Below are 14,287 nucleotides of genomic sequence, written 5' to 3' on the forward strand. Positions count from 1 at the left end.
TTCACTTTGACCAACGCCACACGAGATTGGGCCAAAATTAATCAAACATGTCCATTATATTGTGGGCCAACCCCACAATATCAAGATAGACATAGCAGACTCTAACATGATCTAGTTGAAGAAATCAGGTCATACTTCGACATCGTCCGCCAAGATAGAATTTGAATTAGATAATGAATTACATTTTTGTAAATGTATTTTTTCATTTAAATTATGAAATTATTTTACATCTTAAGTTGTTTTATTGAAATTATTATATTTAATGTTATTTGTAAATCTTAATTTTAATTGCTACTCCATCTGTCCTATCGCATGTGATTGATTTTTTTTGCACGAGATTTAAGAAAGTGATATTAATTAAGTACGTTGAGAGAATAAAGTAGGAAATATAAAAAGAATTAACGTAGGAGAGATTAAATGTTTTGATTTTAGCTAAAAATGGAAAGTCTATTACTTATAATACGACAACCAAAAAAAGGAAAATCAAGTTTAAATGTCTCGCTTTGCTCGACATCAGTTTTTGCAAAGGTAAAGAAAATTAATGAAAAAATTATCATTTACCAAAAAATAGTAAAATAAAACATATATTAATTTTATATTAAAATATCAATGAAATGAATTATTGAAATGTGTAGTGTATTTATCAAAAATAGTAAAAATTAAAATATATATTTAAAGATGAAAATTACACCTCTGACTTGAGACAAGTTTTATAAAATATAGTAAAAGAATATGGGGGGAAAAAATAGTAGAACTTGAGATACTTTTATATACTCTCTCCGTCCCAGCTCAAGTGATTAATTCCTTTTTGGACGTTGTTTTGCAAAGAATAGTTAAAGTTGAGACAAAGTAAAGTAAGAGAGAGAAGAATATAGAATAAGTCATATCAACATTATTCTCTTACTTACTTTACTTTCTCTCCACTTTAACTATTTATTATCATTTTTTTCCAAATATGTGCCGAAAAGCAGTCAATCACTTGAGATGAGACGGAGGAAGCATTAATATACAATGAAATGTGAGACTTAATTACCACTTATAATAAAAATATGACTTTTATTGGTCAATGGAATGAATCGAAAAAACGGGATTTCTATTGCCGAGCTGTATGAAGGGAGTAATTATTCTAAATTTAATTTAATTAAAAGTTTACTCCGTCCACTAGTTTTTTCACTCTCTCTCTCTCTGTCTCATAAAAATATGTTAATTTGGAGAAGACAAATTTTATGCATAATCGGTAAAGTAAAAGAGAATGAGAAAAAAGTAGTTGAAATAGTATAATGTATGGTGGGACCACCACAAATATACAATAAAAGAGAAGAGGGTAATGTTTCCATAAATGGATTTAGACTATTTTCATGGGACTGACGAAAAAGGAAATTCAACCTATTTCTAATACTCACTTCGTTCTTAAAAAATACATTAATTTTGAAATGAAACGAGTTGTAATGTGTAATTAGTAAAATAAGAATAAGATAAAAAAAAAGAAAAAAGCTATAAGTTTATTGTTAGTGAAAAATGTGACCCATCTAATTAGAGAGAGAGAAAAAAATCATTATTTAGAATTGATACTCCCTCCGTCCCGCTTAAGATGACACGTTTTCCTTTTTAGTTTGTCCCAACTAAAATGACACATTTCCTTTTTCGGTAATTTTCTCTCTCCAATTAATACATTCAACCACTTTTTCTCACTCCTATTAAAATATCAATCTTTCTTTATCTCTCTACTTTAATACTTACACCCACCTTCTCTCTCCAATTAAACACTTAAACCAATAACTCCTAAAACCCCGTGTCGGCTAATCAATGTGTCATCTTAGCCGGGACGGAGGGAGTATAATTTTACAGGATGTCCCAAAATAGTCAAACTAGTAATCCATTTGTTCCATAAAATTTGTCATGTTTTGACCTGATACGGATTTTAAGATACGTAGAATGTGAGTTGAAAAAATAGTTGAATATGAGTCATACTTTTATATATTAATTTTATAATCACATTATATATTAATTTTATAAATAAAATGTGGGTAAGATTTGTTATTGGAACGTGAGGTCCACTGTAAAAAGGGAAAAAAGTTAAATATGATAAATTTTGTGAAATGGATGAAGATTAAAATAAATAACAAATTTTATGGAACAATGATAGTAGTACTCCTATATTTTCAGGATCCGTTTGATAAGAAAAGTGGAATATGAGAAGATATGTAAAATAAGAAATTAATACGGGTTTCATGTAAAGATAGACAGAGATAAGATTTTTTCGTTGTTGTTTGATAGAAAAGAAATTATCTAAATTTGTATAGTGTATTAAATAATAGTGGTTAAACTTGACAAATTGGTGGGTCACATAAACATGGTTAAAGTTATAAATTTATAATATTGGCAAGATTAAGGCAGGACCTTGTCTTATGTTAGACTTTGAGTTATGCTTAAATATGATATCAAATAATTAAAAATGTTCCTATATAATTTTATATCTTGGTATTACTGTCTTATCAAACACATTTATCCTTTTTTTTTTACAGAATAAATATTGTATCAAACACGTCTATATCTTGGTATTACTGTCTTATCAAACGCGTCCCTAGTGGATAGAGGGAGCATGGAAAGTTGAAAATTGGAATTTAATTATGTGATATTTACAGAATTTCAAATGATGGCGACTTGCCTCAAAAAGGGTAGAAGTAAATAGAATATGATGAATGCAGAATGCTATTCCATATATATTACAGAGTATATATTAATTTAGTAAGGAAAACGAATAGGTAGTATGACCTGGCCTACGCCTTTCTAAATTACGATTACTATTTCCTTTTTCAATTTATCCAATAATAATATTTATCTTAAAAATTTGAATAATTTCATTTGGTAGACGCTAAATTGCATAAGATCATTTTCGAATTGTGTGTAACATTTTATGTAATAACGAAATTGGCATAAAAATCTTCAGAATCTAAAATCTGCGACTCAATCTAAATCAATCTCTCTTGACTAAATAACACTACGTAGCATTAATTAATAGGGTCGCGTTATAATGCAACTAATTTTCAATCCAGAATGCCAGACTTTTAATACTGTATATTAAAAATTATGAATACAAAAACACAACTTTATTAATAATGTATGTACATTTATATATCAACACAAAGAGATAAGTACATCAACAGTCTTATCTAGATACATTTATATCTTTGTGTGGATAATTTTAATTGAAAAAGTTCTGAGTTCTGGATAAATTAATTAGCATTTGATTGTTGACCATATTACTAATCGAGATTACCTATTCAAGATCTCTATAATAGATATCCACATAATAAATTCCTAAATATTTCAGTCGTCGCTACTATAAATTTATCCATTTTCCTCTTTATTTTCACCATCTTTACCTCCATATCTCTTGTTAATTAACTCTGCATTCGGTAATTTATCCATACGATCATTTCTTTGGTGTATTTCATCTTTTTTTATCCGAATTTGAAATATTTTCACACTAACCAAACATGAAGTTATCTTGTCTCTATTTGTAGAAAAAACATCAATATGTGGGAATCAAGCAATTTTTGGACTGAAAATATAAACAGTGTTCCGGTGGCTTTTATCCATACAACAATGCATGTTTTGCTAGTTGATCATGACGCAGACGCCCTTAACATAGTTAACCAACTCGAAACGTTGCAGTATAAAGGTAGATATAGTTTTAAAAAATTCATTTTTACTTAATTCAGTGACTATGAATGATATTAAATCTTAAAAATATATATCTATATTAAATTATTTAGGCTAAAGAAATTGCAAATTTTGTATCGTAATTGTGTGATCAGTTACTTGTGTTGAGCTTCCATATCCTTCGATACCAATGCTTGCGAATGCAAAATTCGACGTTGTGATGGCGAACATCAATTCTCCGGATCCCCAAGGTTTTAGACTACTTCTTCAGCATGCACTCAACATGTGTATTCCAGTGGTTTGTAAGTTTCTATTCATTTTGAAGCCAATTTTCTACTAAAAAATGTATGTGAAGTTAAATACTTCTGGTATTTGTATAGTGATGGCAGATGATGACAACACGTTGTTGAGGGCTCTCGAAAATGAAGCATCCATTTGCATCAAGAAGCCACCACCGGTAGAGTTTCTCAGATACTTATCGCAACATGCTACGAGGGAGAAGGCAAGGATGATCAGGGAACAGGATATAATCGCATCCAACAACCTAGGATCATTAGGGGGAGTCGAGTTCCGGGAAGTGGTTCATCATAAAAATCTTAACCCTAACCCTAACCCTAGAATGATGGTAAATAGGAATGGCAAATATAAGAGTAGATGTAGAGGTAGATATGAGGATTACAACCAAGGATCCAGTAATATGATGAGCCAAAATGGTAATGTGCGGAAAAAGATGTGTACCGAATGGACTCAAGAGTTGCACGCCAAGTTCGAGGATGCAGCTTGGCAACTCGGGGAAGGAAGTACGTACATATTTTGATGTTAAATTTTATATTCACTATGTGTATTAATGTCATATGCATTTATAGGGTGTTTTCCAAAAGAGATCTTAGAGTTGATGAATGAGCCCGGCTTAACCAGAATGCAAGTTGCAAGCCATCTCCAAGTTCGTTTTCTAATCCAACTAGATTAAGCTTCATAACAAAATTAGTAGTATATCCTCATTTTTTATTCTAATTTAATTTATAGAAATGTCGCAATGATCTTTGGAAATCTCCGGTAGAGCGAAAGCCAAACCTTCAAACTAGTCATCATTCATCTCCGAATGGAAATAGAAGCCAAGCCAAGCCAAGACGGTTCGGGTCAATGCCCAAAATATACAAACCCTCAAAGACTCAAGAAACAAGTCAAATGAAAAATGGGTCGATCATTACTACTACTACTACTACTCCTCAGCATTATGGAAGGGACTTTATGCCTTCATCCGATGAATACCTCAATGATATGGATAGCTTTATCCATGACTTCTCCAGTAATCACAATAATGATAAGGTATTTTTTTCATACTCATTCTTAATTCTTTCTCAACAACTAAATATCTTCACAACTTCGGTGTTTTGTTAATGAAATTTTATTGCAATATCATATACTCCCTCCGTCCCAGAGAAGTTGGCATACTTTGAAAATGGCACGGGATTTTTGGAGGTTTTGTTTTGTGTGTTAAATGGAGAGAGAAAATATAATTTTTATATTCACGTGAGAGAGAACTTTTTCCAAAAAGGGAAATGTGACATCTTTTGTGGGACAAACTAAAAAGGAAAGTGTGTCTACTTCTCTGGGACGGAGGGAGTACTATGTTCTTTCTTTTTTGTCTAACACCAATATGCTACTTGCATGCAGACCGGTGAACCAAGTATGAACCAAGTATGAAAACAAAGAGCAATAATTAAAGAAGGATGTATTTCGACTGCATATTCTTAGCTGAAATTTTAATATTGTGTTTAGAAATTTCAATCTTTGAAATTCTTCATGCTAATTGTCTATCAACCTTGATACAATATTCAATATGAATAGATGACCATAGTAGTAGAATATATATAGGGAATTACAAAAAGTTAATGCTCTATCTCAAACATTTGAAACAGTCTCTGATACTTGTTATGACTTTCCTTTTCTCATGGTTGTTTATCCATCCTCGATATATTTTGTCTTTCGTAAATAAATTGTAAATATATGTTTAACCTTTTAATTTTCCAATCAACAATATTTGTATCGAGGATGGAATCCCCCTGCTTTGGGAGCTTTTGGTATTGGTAATGTTATCCACAATTCATCAATTAATAAGTCTAGTGTTATTATCGCACTTTAATTTATACTATTTTAGTTACAATAATCCCTCTGGTTCCTATTAAATATCTCATATTTCCTTATTTGGACAATTAACAATTAATATTTCATTTCATTTTTACAATTTTCTTAGTGAACTCTACATTCCATTAATCATTCTCACTCACATTTATTATAAATTTAATACTATAAGTAGGATCCACCTTCTACTAACTTTTTCTACCTACTTTTACTAACAAAGTAAAATAATTTCTTAAAACTCGCACCGGTAAAATATGAAACAAGAAGAAGTATTGTTATATAGATTAAATGAGTTCATATACACAGTAGGATCACATTTTTTAATCCAAATAGTTTAAGCCATCAAGAGTGACGAACTGGGCAAGGTAGAACATAGAGCACTACCTGAAAACAACCAAAAACTAACCTGGCCAAAGACACCCACCTACATATTTATAGAGGTAGTAAGCAGTACTCTCTCCATCGCAGTTAAGATGATCCCTTTCTTTTTTCAAGTGTTTTAATTATAATAAATAGGTAGAGTGGAAAAAAGTAAAGTAAGAAAAAGAATGATATAGAGGAGAGTCTCTTCTACATTATTTTCGCTCTTACTTTAATTTTTTTCCACTTTAACTTTTATTATTATTTTTCAAAACAAATACGAAAAGAAAGGGTCATCTTAACTAGGACATAGGAATGTTCTATTTTTTAGCATTAAAATTAACTGCAAAGTATATACAGCAATAGTCTTGGAACTTAATTGGGCCAAAAGACTATCTTACCCCTCCCAAAGATCAGACCAAAATCTCGTCTATTCTCCATTTCCCACGTTCATTTGGATCTCATTTCTCACCATTTCTTGAACCTCCATGACAAAGTTCTCAAAGCTTTTGACTTGGTTCCAAAGACTGTTCTTATTTGAGTGGTTTGTAGACAAGAGATTTCTCGAACGTGGTTGGACCTATCGATTTCCTTCTACAATGGTTTGTGTTTGTCCGCAAATCTCCACCTATTACTTGAAGAGTAGAGATGCGTTCTTAATAAAAAAATATCTCAGGTTCTTAGATTGTCTTGTTCCAAAGTTTTTTTAATAACATTCCATGCTATCAGATTGCCCCTCTCTCACCATCAATGTTTTCCCCCAAAAAATTACCGTTTGATTTGGATGATGCATTATACCATTTTTTTAGACAATCGAAAAAAACTAAGGTTGTACATTGGTAGGTTGTTCAACACCTGCCAGCTCTTGAAAGATTCTCTATCTTCCATAATGTTATTCTCTTCTGCACATTTTCAATTATCAGCCTCCAAATTTGAGTCCTACTTAGATTCACCCCAAGAGTTTTATGATGCTGTGATAATTAATAGGCAGCTTTTCCGCACCACAATTCAAGGAAAAGGGAACATTTTTTTAGGTACATGAATTTGGCCAAAGTATCTGTAACAGCCCATCATTTTAGGATATAATAAATACGGCGATCGCTACCTAGGCGGACTTAAAAGCAACAAGAACATAGGCCAGGGTTTCATTTAAAGGGTTTTGACCAAGCATTCCAAAAACGCATTATGTCTCAATATTCTAAACCAAAAGGAATAAGTTCAAAAACAAACGATACTAAGTTTCATGTTTAGCGGAAGCAACCAAGAGAAAAGTGAAGTCATGTATGAAGATGATAAGGCTAAATTCATGCATCGGTTATGTGATGAAAAGTCACCATTTACTGGGTCTAACACAAATTTTAAGTCAGGTGTGTGAAGGAATTCGCCAGGTCCAGGAAGAACTGAAGGCTGTGGACCAACGAAGGAAAGAGGCGGAAAGTGAGCAAAATCAAGAAGAAAATGGCTAGACGAAGGGAGTCCAAAGCTGAGGGCAAAGAAGACTATTCACACAAGAGAGCCCCTGCTGGACCCACTTCCACGCCTATATAAAGAGGAGCATGCAACACATGAGATATACATGATTTAGCTCTCAGCTCACACACACACACTCACACACTTGGGAAAATGGGGATTCTGGGGTAGTTTAGAGGTTCATTTTCGAGAAATTCTGTTGCAACACCGTCCTCAAGTAGGCGAAGATACAATTATTTACCTTTCAGTTTTTGCGTTTTGATTTCCGTCGAACTTCACCGTTTTCGAAGTCAACTGCTCATTGCTACTTATCGTTTATCTATGAATTTTATTTTACGTCATGATGGTGTTGATTTTGTGTTGATTTACGTTGATTCTATGTTTTGAGGTTTTATTTCGGAGGTTGATTGTTGTTCTCTGCTTGGATGTTTCTGTACTTGATCTGGGAAATTCGTTGTTAATCTGTGGTGAATCGGCGAATCTGCAGTTATGGTGATGATTTTAATCGGAGTTTGTCTCGGATGCTTGGATCCGGAGTGGATTTAGCATCCGAAGTGTGGATCTGAACAGGGGAAATGAGTAGTGCATGGATTTTTGATTTTCTGCTTTCATTTTTACTTTACTTCGTCTAGTAGCCGTAGATCTGCTTTAGTTTTAACTGTTCTTCGTTTTGTTGTCTTTAATTCTGTCTGCTTCGTTTCGATTTACGTTCTCGCTTTGTTTTTACTGGTTGTTTCATGCCAAATGTTGGAGAAGATGATGTCGCTGTTAGTTGGTCCTTTACTTAGTTATTTTGCAACCTTTCATCCGTACTCTACCTTTTCAGAAAATGGTCCCCACCTTCAGTTGTTTTCCCAGGTCTAGGTAAATTTAGGAAGTAGTTCTTTCGATCCAGTTGTTATAGTAGCATATTTTAATTACCAAGTCTAGGATAAAAAGCTCAACCCTAAAATTGCGTGGCAGCAGCCAACACAAAAATAGTCCCCAAATCCTTGAACATGTTTACTTGCGCATTCATCTCTGTGGATTCAATCCCTACTTCCACGTACTAGTTTCTTTTAGGTAAACGGGTCGAGGGTTTTTGAAGAGGGAGTTAAGGAAGTGATTGTGTGCCCGACGATAGGTAGCTCAAGGTTCTCTAAGTTCCTAGACCAGTGTCTAGCGGATTTCTTGGACCGAGGGTTTTCTTCAGTATTTTTTTTAAGAACACGCTTTCACTAATCATCATTAGCTTCTAGACACACCAAAAAAGAAATGACTCTTCAGAAGACACAACCCCACTCAATGTTTCAAGACGATCATATTATCATTCAATTTATTTGCTCAACACAGCAAACCGCTCGTCGCCGCTCAAACTGCACATAGGGAAAACACATGCAGGGCTGAGTATTTTAAACATACCAAGTGAACTCATGCCTAAACAATTTTAGTAGATATGTCATCCTTACCATAGTGAACTCGAGTTTACATTTATAAAAGAATATCATCGAGTATCACAAAATAATTTCATAGACTGACCAGTCAAACAATTCCTCCCATTTTCTCAACAATCAACAATTCCATAGTGCGACGAAAGTGTAGCCACACTATTCGCCCACGAGACCGGCCGACTAGCAAGGACGGCTCCCGATCCCAACTGTGTACACTAGCCTGATAGGGTTTGCGGCCCTACTCAGACCCGAATTCGTTTTTATAGCCCTATAGCCTAATGGAGCAGACTCACAAACTAGGCATCAGGCACACAACATAATCAAACAATCATAGGCATGGCATAACATTTTAATCCACCCTTATAACACCATAATCAATATTTTGGTAATAAAAGAGTTTAGTGAATAAAACCCACCTCGACTCCTTAGATCATAAGTACGTTCTTCCTCTTGCTATCACGTCGAGAGCGCAAGTTATCACCTTTATTTTATGTGTAACACAAGTAAGTTTCAATCATCTACTCAAAATCATGCATGTTCCCAACGTTTTCCTGTTTCTCATCGATTCGTTTTATATTATCACTCAAAAATCAAGGCATGATTATCATATCACTTTCTATTTTCACCACAACTCCAGATCTGACATCAAAACATGTCACGCAAGAGTGTTTTACAACACACATCACACACACACACACACACATAACACACATGCCCGCACACCAAAGCATGCACACACACACACGATCCACGCACACACATACGCATCCCTGATATCCTCGGATTTTGCACTGTTTTAAGGCCATTATTTGGTCCGTTTTTTATGTCAAAGTCACTCTACACGTCCATTATTTGCATATTTTGTCTATTTTGGTATTTTGACGTGTTTTGTGAGAAATGTGCATAATTGAGCCGAAAAAGAGAGCCAAAACGCCAAGTTTGGGAATCTGGAGTCGGACGGCGACCGGCGTCCGCCGCGGATGTGTGCGGCGACCGCCGGCGCCCGACGGCAGATCAATGCAGCGGTCCGCCTCGGAAAAATGTGCTTGGAAGAGAAGTCTCGTCCGGCGACCGCCGGAAGATGTGCGGCGGTCCGCCGCCGAGGGAACAGACTCTCTGGACTCCAACGCGGCGACCGCCGGCCAAGGTGCGGTGGTCCGCCGGAGAAAGGCGGCGAATCCGAGAAGCCTTAGAAATGCACCCAGTTTTACCATATTTTGGAGATTTTTTCCTTCTACAACAAGGCATGGCTTTCCCCTATAAATAAGACCTCAAGCTTCATCAAAATTAGAGAACTTCTACTTGCAAAATACTTCATAGAGATCAAAACCTAGAGTACTTCATTGGTGCAAGGAGTTGGAGAAGGATTTCAAGAACATCAAGAACGACAAGGATTCAACTCACGGGTTTTATTTGCTTTAGTTTTATGTTCAAATTGTCTTTCTTTCAATCTATGTTTTTAGCTTATTCAATTATGTGTAACTAAACTCATAGGATTCTAGGGATGTGTTAGTAACGACTTTGGTTATACAAATTCCTTTTTCTATCTAATATCCGTTTTGTTTTAACTTTGTTTCTTCCCTAAGTAGTTTTGATGCTGCATGATTGAGTGACACAATCGTGTATGATTTAATATAACTTGCTTCATAACTGTGACAGAGTTCTAGCGAGTTAGATTCACTTAGTAGACACTATAGTTAGCTTCCCTTAAAACGGCACTGTTAATTGAGAGTGAGGAATTTTCAAGGGTCTTAGGAGCTTTTTGGAGTTACGTGTTAGAATTGACAACCCTAATCTTGTAATCAACGTTTGTATCGCATGAGCATAAGCTAGGTGACTCGTCCTTTCAAAGTATAAACTATGCTAGGGTATTGTAGTTGGAATTTTGTATAACCATAACTGTGAACACACATCCCTGGGATTCCCTTATCTCTATCGTCTTTCTCTGTGTTTTATTCGCTTTTTAGTTGGTCTATGCTTTCTATTGTTTTTAGTTTTTCAAAAGTTTTCAAAACCCAATCGTTTTTCCAGATAGTATTTGAGTCTTAGTAGAGGATAGACACTTTGTGTTCGTCTTCCCCGTGTTCGATATCCGGTACTAAATAAAAGTGCATCAAGTTTTTGGCGCCATTGCCGGGGAAGACAATTCACTTTGGAGTGATATATTCAAACGGATAATTTTACTACTTTGGATTTTACTGCTTTCATTTTTTATTTCATTTTTATTTTCGTTCTTATTTTTATTTTTATTTTTATTTTTATCTTTCTTCTTTTTTTTTAGTTTCTGCAGGTTGTGCAGATTTGCGTATCTTGTGGAGATAATAAGATGGCGGAGCCTACCAACCACGATCTTATCATCGCCCTCCGAAAGGAGGTGGAAGAGATGCGAGAAGAGAGAGCTCGGGCAAAAGCTGAAAAAGAAAAACGAGCAAGGGAGGTAGTTCCAGTCTTGAATATGTTTAGTCATGGTAACATTGTGGATATTCCTGCAGGTCCGCAGATAGAGGCCAACAACTTCAAGTTGGGGATACCCTTAATCAATAGGGTTGAACAAAATGCCTTCGCAGGAAGAGACACCGAGGACGCAAATCGACATCTCACCAAGTTCGTGGAAATAGCTAATACAATCAAGATCAATGGTGTTGATGATGATATTGTGAGGGTAAGGCTTTTTCCCTTTTCCTTAACTGATGCTGCTAAAGAATGGTATGATTGTCTGCCTGCAGATAAAACCAAAAATTGGAAGGATCTAGTGGTACTCTTCCTCGACAAGTACTACCCGCCTGGCACCATCCTAAAGCTTAAGTGTGAGATCTTTCAATTCATACAAGGATCCGATGAGCCTCTATATGAAGCTCTCGCACAAGCCCTTCTCCGCAAATGCCCGAACCATGGTTTTGGAATAGACCATCAGGTAGGAATCCTTTATAATGGGTTTAACGAAAAAATCTCTAGTTTGTTGGATTCAGGGGCGAATGGGGGATTCTTGAGGAAAGGAGGAGTTGCTGCTATGGAGGTGATAGAGGAATTAGCTACAAACAGTCGAGGTTGGTCCAAGGAAAAACACAAAGCTGAAAGGCTAGATGCAGTGAAGAAACCATGTGGGAATGAGACATCCCAAGAATTGGCATTCATCAGAGCAAGACTAGAAAAATTGGAAGCTCCAGGCAAAGAAGGGAATGCCATCAAAGATGTCAAATATGTCCAAAATGGGGGTGATCCCAACAGGCTTTATAATAATAATTATCACCCTAATCAGGGGGGCGGTAATTTTAATAATTATAATGGAAATCACCCACATCCACATGTATCTCATGCTAATAATCATAACTTTGTCCAATCTCATGCAGGGTTCAATCTAGGCAAAGAGAAAGGAGTGGAGCCACCTACCAAGGAAGACAAATATGAGGCTGGCATCCAAAAGATCTTGGAGCTAATGTTAGAGGATAGAAAGAACAACGAGACCAAGATGGGAGTTGTAGAGGAAAGACTTACCAAACTTGAATCTGGGTTAAATACTGTTGTCTCCACTGTGTCCATCATTAAGTTACAAATGGATCAATTCCAAAAGAAGGTAGTGGAGGATAAAGGCAAGGTTGTTGCCAAGGTTGTCGGTACCAACAAGGATGAAGCCAGTACCTCCGGAACGAGTTTTAGGGACTGTCCGACACCCAGTGGACCACCGCATACGTTGCAGCGGGCCGCCACTGGGGAGTTTGGATCCTGCCCGACGCCTGGCGGACCGCCGCAAACCCCGCAGCGGCCCGCCACTGAAGAGGCAGAGGCGTCTGCCAAGAAGGAACTCGTGCGACACAATGGGATTGTACTCCCCTTCCAGCCGAGGAAGCCGTTCAAGCTTGAAGAGCAATTCCGACAATTCTTAAATATGTTTTGTAAATGTCATACTAACCTCCCTCTTGTTGATGCATTGCAGGAAATACCTAGGTATGCCAAGCTCTTGAGAGAAGCGGTGATGAAAAAGCAAAAGCTCCAGAAATCTGATCTAAAGCTACCTCTTCACTGTAGTGATATCATCCAAAAGCAAAGGACTGTCAAGCAGAGGGACCCTGGCCAATTCATCATTCGTTGTTCCATTGGGAATGGCAAGGTAGACAAGGCTCTTTGTGATCTTGGAGCTAGCGTCAACATAATGCCATTGGAGTACTACGAGAAGCTCAACATCGGGCCGCTCAAATCCACAGATACCTGCTTAAGGATGGCCGATAACACTGCGATAAATGCGGTGGGGGTAATTGAGGATGTGTTAGTAAAGGTTGATGACTTCATATTCCCTGCCGATTTCTTTGTTTTAGACATGAAAGTTGATAAACAAGTTCCTCTGATTTTAGGCAGAAATTTTCTAGCCACATGCAAAGCTCTTATTGATGTAGGTAGAGGAGAAATCACAATAAGTGACCATGGAGGAAAGTCGACCTACAACATCGAAAGCGCGATGCTTAAGTATGAAGAGGCGAAACAAGCTAAGATGGAGCATGATTGCAGGGAGGTCATGGTGACCGATTTGTCTAAGCCTTATGATCCATTTGGAGGGGAAGATCTTTCTAACCCTACTATTTTCATTGTTAACACTTTACCTCAAGCTCCTAAAAAGGGCGAGCCTAATCCTACTAAGCCTACCTTGCAGGAAAAGCCCAAGAGAAAGAAGAGGAAGAAGACTCCACCTCAAGATGACCCCGAAATCTACGTAATCAAAACCTCGAATGGAAAATTCAAATGGTGGAAGAAAGTTTTCAACAAGTTGGTTCCATTTGCGGTGGCAGAGACTAAGATTGTTGGTACAAAGGCACTCCAAAGGAATCCTCATGATGGGGGATAACTCATGAGCTTCAAAGAACGTTAAGCTAAAGACGAAAAATAAGCGCTTGTTGGGAGGCAACTAAACCTTGTTTTTGACAATTTTTGCTTTAAGTTAAGTATTTTTTTGTTTTAGTTTAATTTTGTGCATTGAAAATTTTTTCGCAGGCTCTGATTTCTCCGCGGCGGTCCGCCACCTGCTCGCTGGAACATTCTGTTGACACGCGGCGACCGCCGGACATGCTGCGGCGGGCCGCCGCCTGGGTGTATTTCTCCAGCGCGATTTTTCCAAAGTTCAACTTTCGCCCGGTCAAGCCTCAACGCGAGAATTTTCAAGGTACGTTTTTTTTTCAGTAGTTCACTCACGTCCCTACCAACTCTGCAAACTTATTTTACACTTT

General features: G+C 36.5%; 2 protein-coding genes across 2 annotated transcripts; both read left to right on the forward strand.

The window, feature by feature from the left end:
- The first annotated feature begins 3,609 nt into the window (after positions 1-3,609).
- Positions 3,610-4,636, forward strand: LOC125189760 (two-component response regulator ARR2-like). The gene is made up of 4 exons (XM_048086998.1): positions 3,610-3,685; positions 3,822-3,917; positions 4,047-4,466; positions 4,533-4,636. Exons 1-4 carry the CDS (start codon positions 3,610-3,612, stop codon positions 4,634-4,636), a joined length of 696 nt encoding a protein of 231 aa, XP_047942955.1.
- A 6,761-nt stretch (positions 4,637-11,397) lies between these two features.
- On the forward strand, positions 11,398-13,908 carry LOC125189761. The gene is made up of 2 exons (XM_048086999.1): positions 11,398-12,337; positions 12,422-13,908. Exons 1-2 carry the CDS (start codon positions 11,398-11,400, stop codon positions 13,906-13,908), a joined length of 2,427 nt encoding a protein of 808 aa, XP_047942956.1.
- The last annotated feature ends 379 nt before the right edge of the window (positions 13,909-14,287 follow it).

Source organism: Salvia hispanica, chromosome 5 (assembly GCF_023119035.1).
Source record: "Salvia hispanica cultivar TCC Black 2014 chromosome 5, UniMelb_Shisp_WGS_1.0, whole genome shotgun sequence".
Classification (NCBI taxonomy): domain Eukaryota; kingdom Viridiplantae; phylum Streptophyta; class Magnoliopsida; order Lamiales; family Lamiaceae; genus Salvia; species Salvia hispanica.

Excerpts from the sequence above, each read along its gene's own strand:
- LOC125189760 (XM_048086998.1), top strand. The coding sequence starts at position 3,610 with ATGCATGTTTTGCTAGTTGATCATGACGCAGACGCCCTTAACATAGTT. Across the intron at positions 3,918-4,046 it reads CAATTCTCCGGATCCCCAAG|TGATGGCAGATGATGACAAC; the intron begins GTTTTAGACTAC and ends GTATTTGTATAG. Across the intron at positions 4,467-4,532 it reads TTGGCAACTCGGGGAAGGAA|GGTGTTTTCCAAAAGAGATC; the intron begins GTACGTACATAT and ends ATGCATTTATAG.
- LOC125189761 (XM_048086999.1), top strand. The coding sequence starts at position 11,398 with ATGGCGGAGCCTACCAACCACGATCTTATCATCGCCCTCCGAAAGGAG. Across the intron at positions 12,338-12,421 it reads TCACCCTAATCAGGGGGGCG|GGTTCAATCTAGGCAAAGAG; the intron begins GTAATTTTAATA and ends AATCTCATGCAG.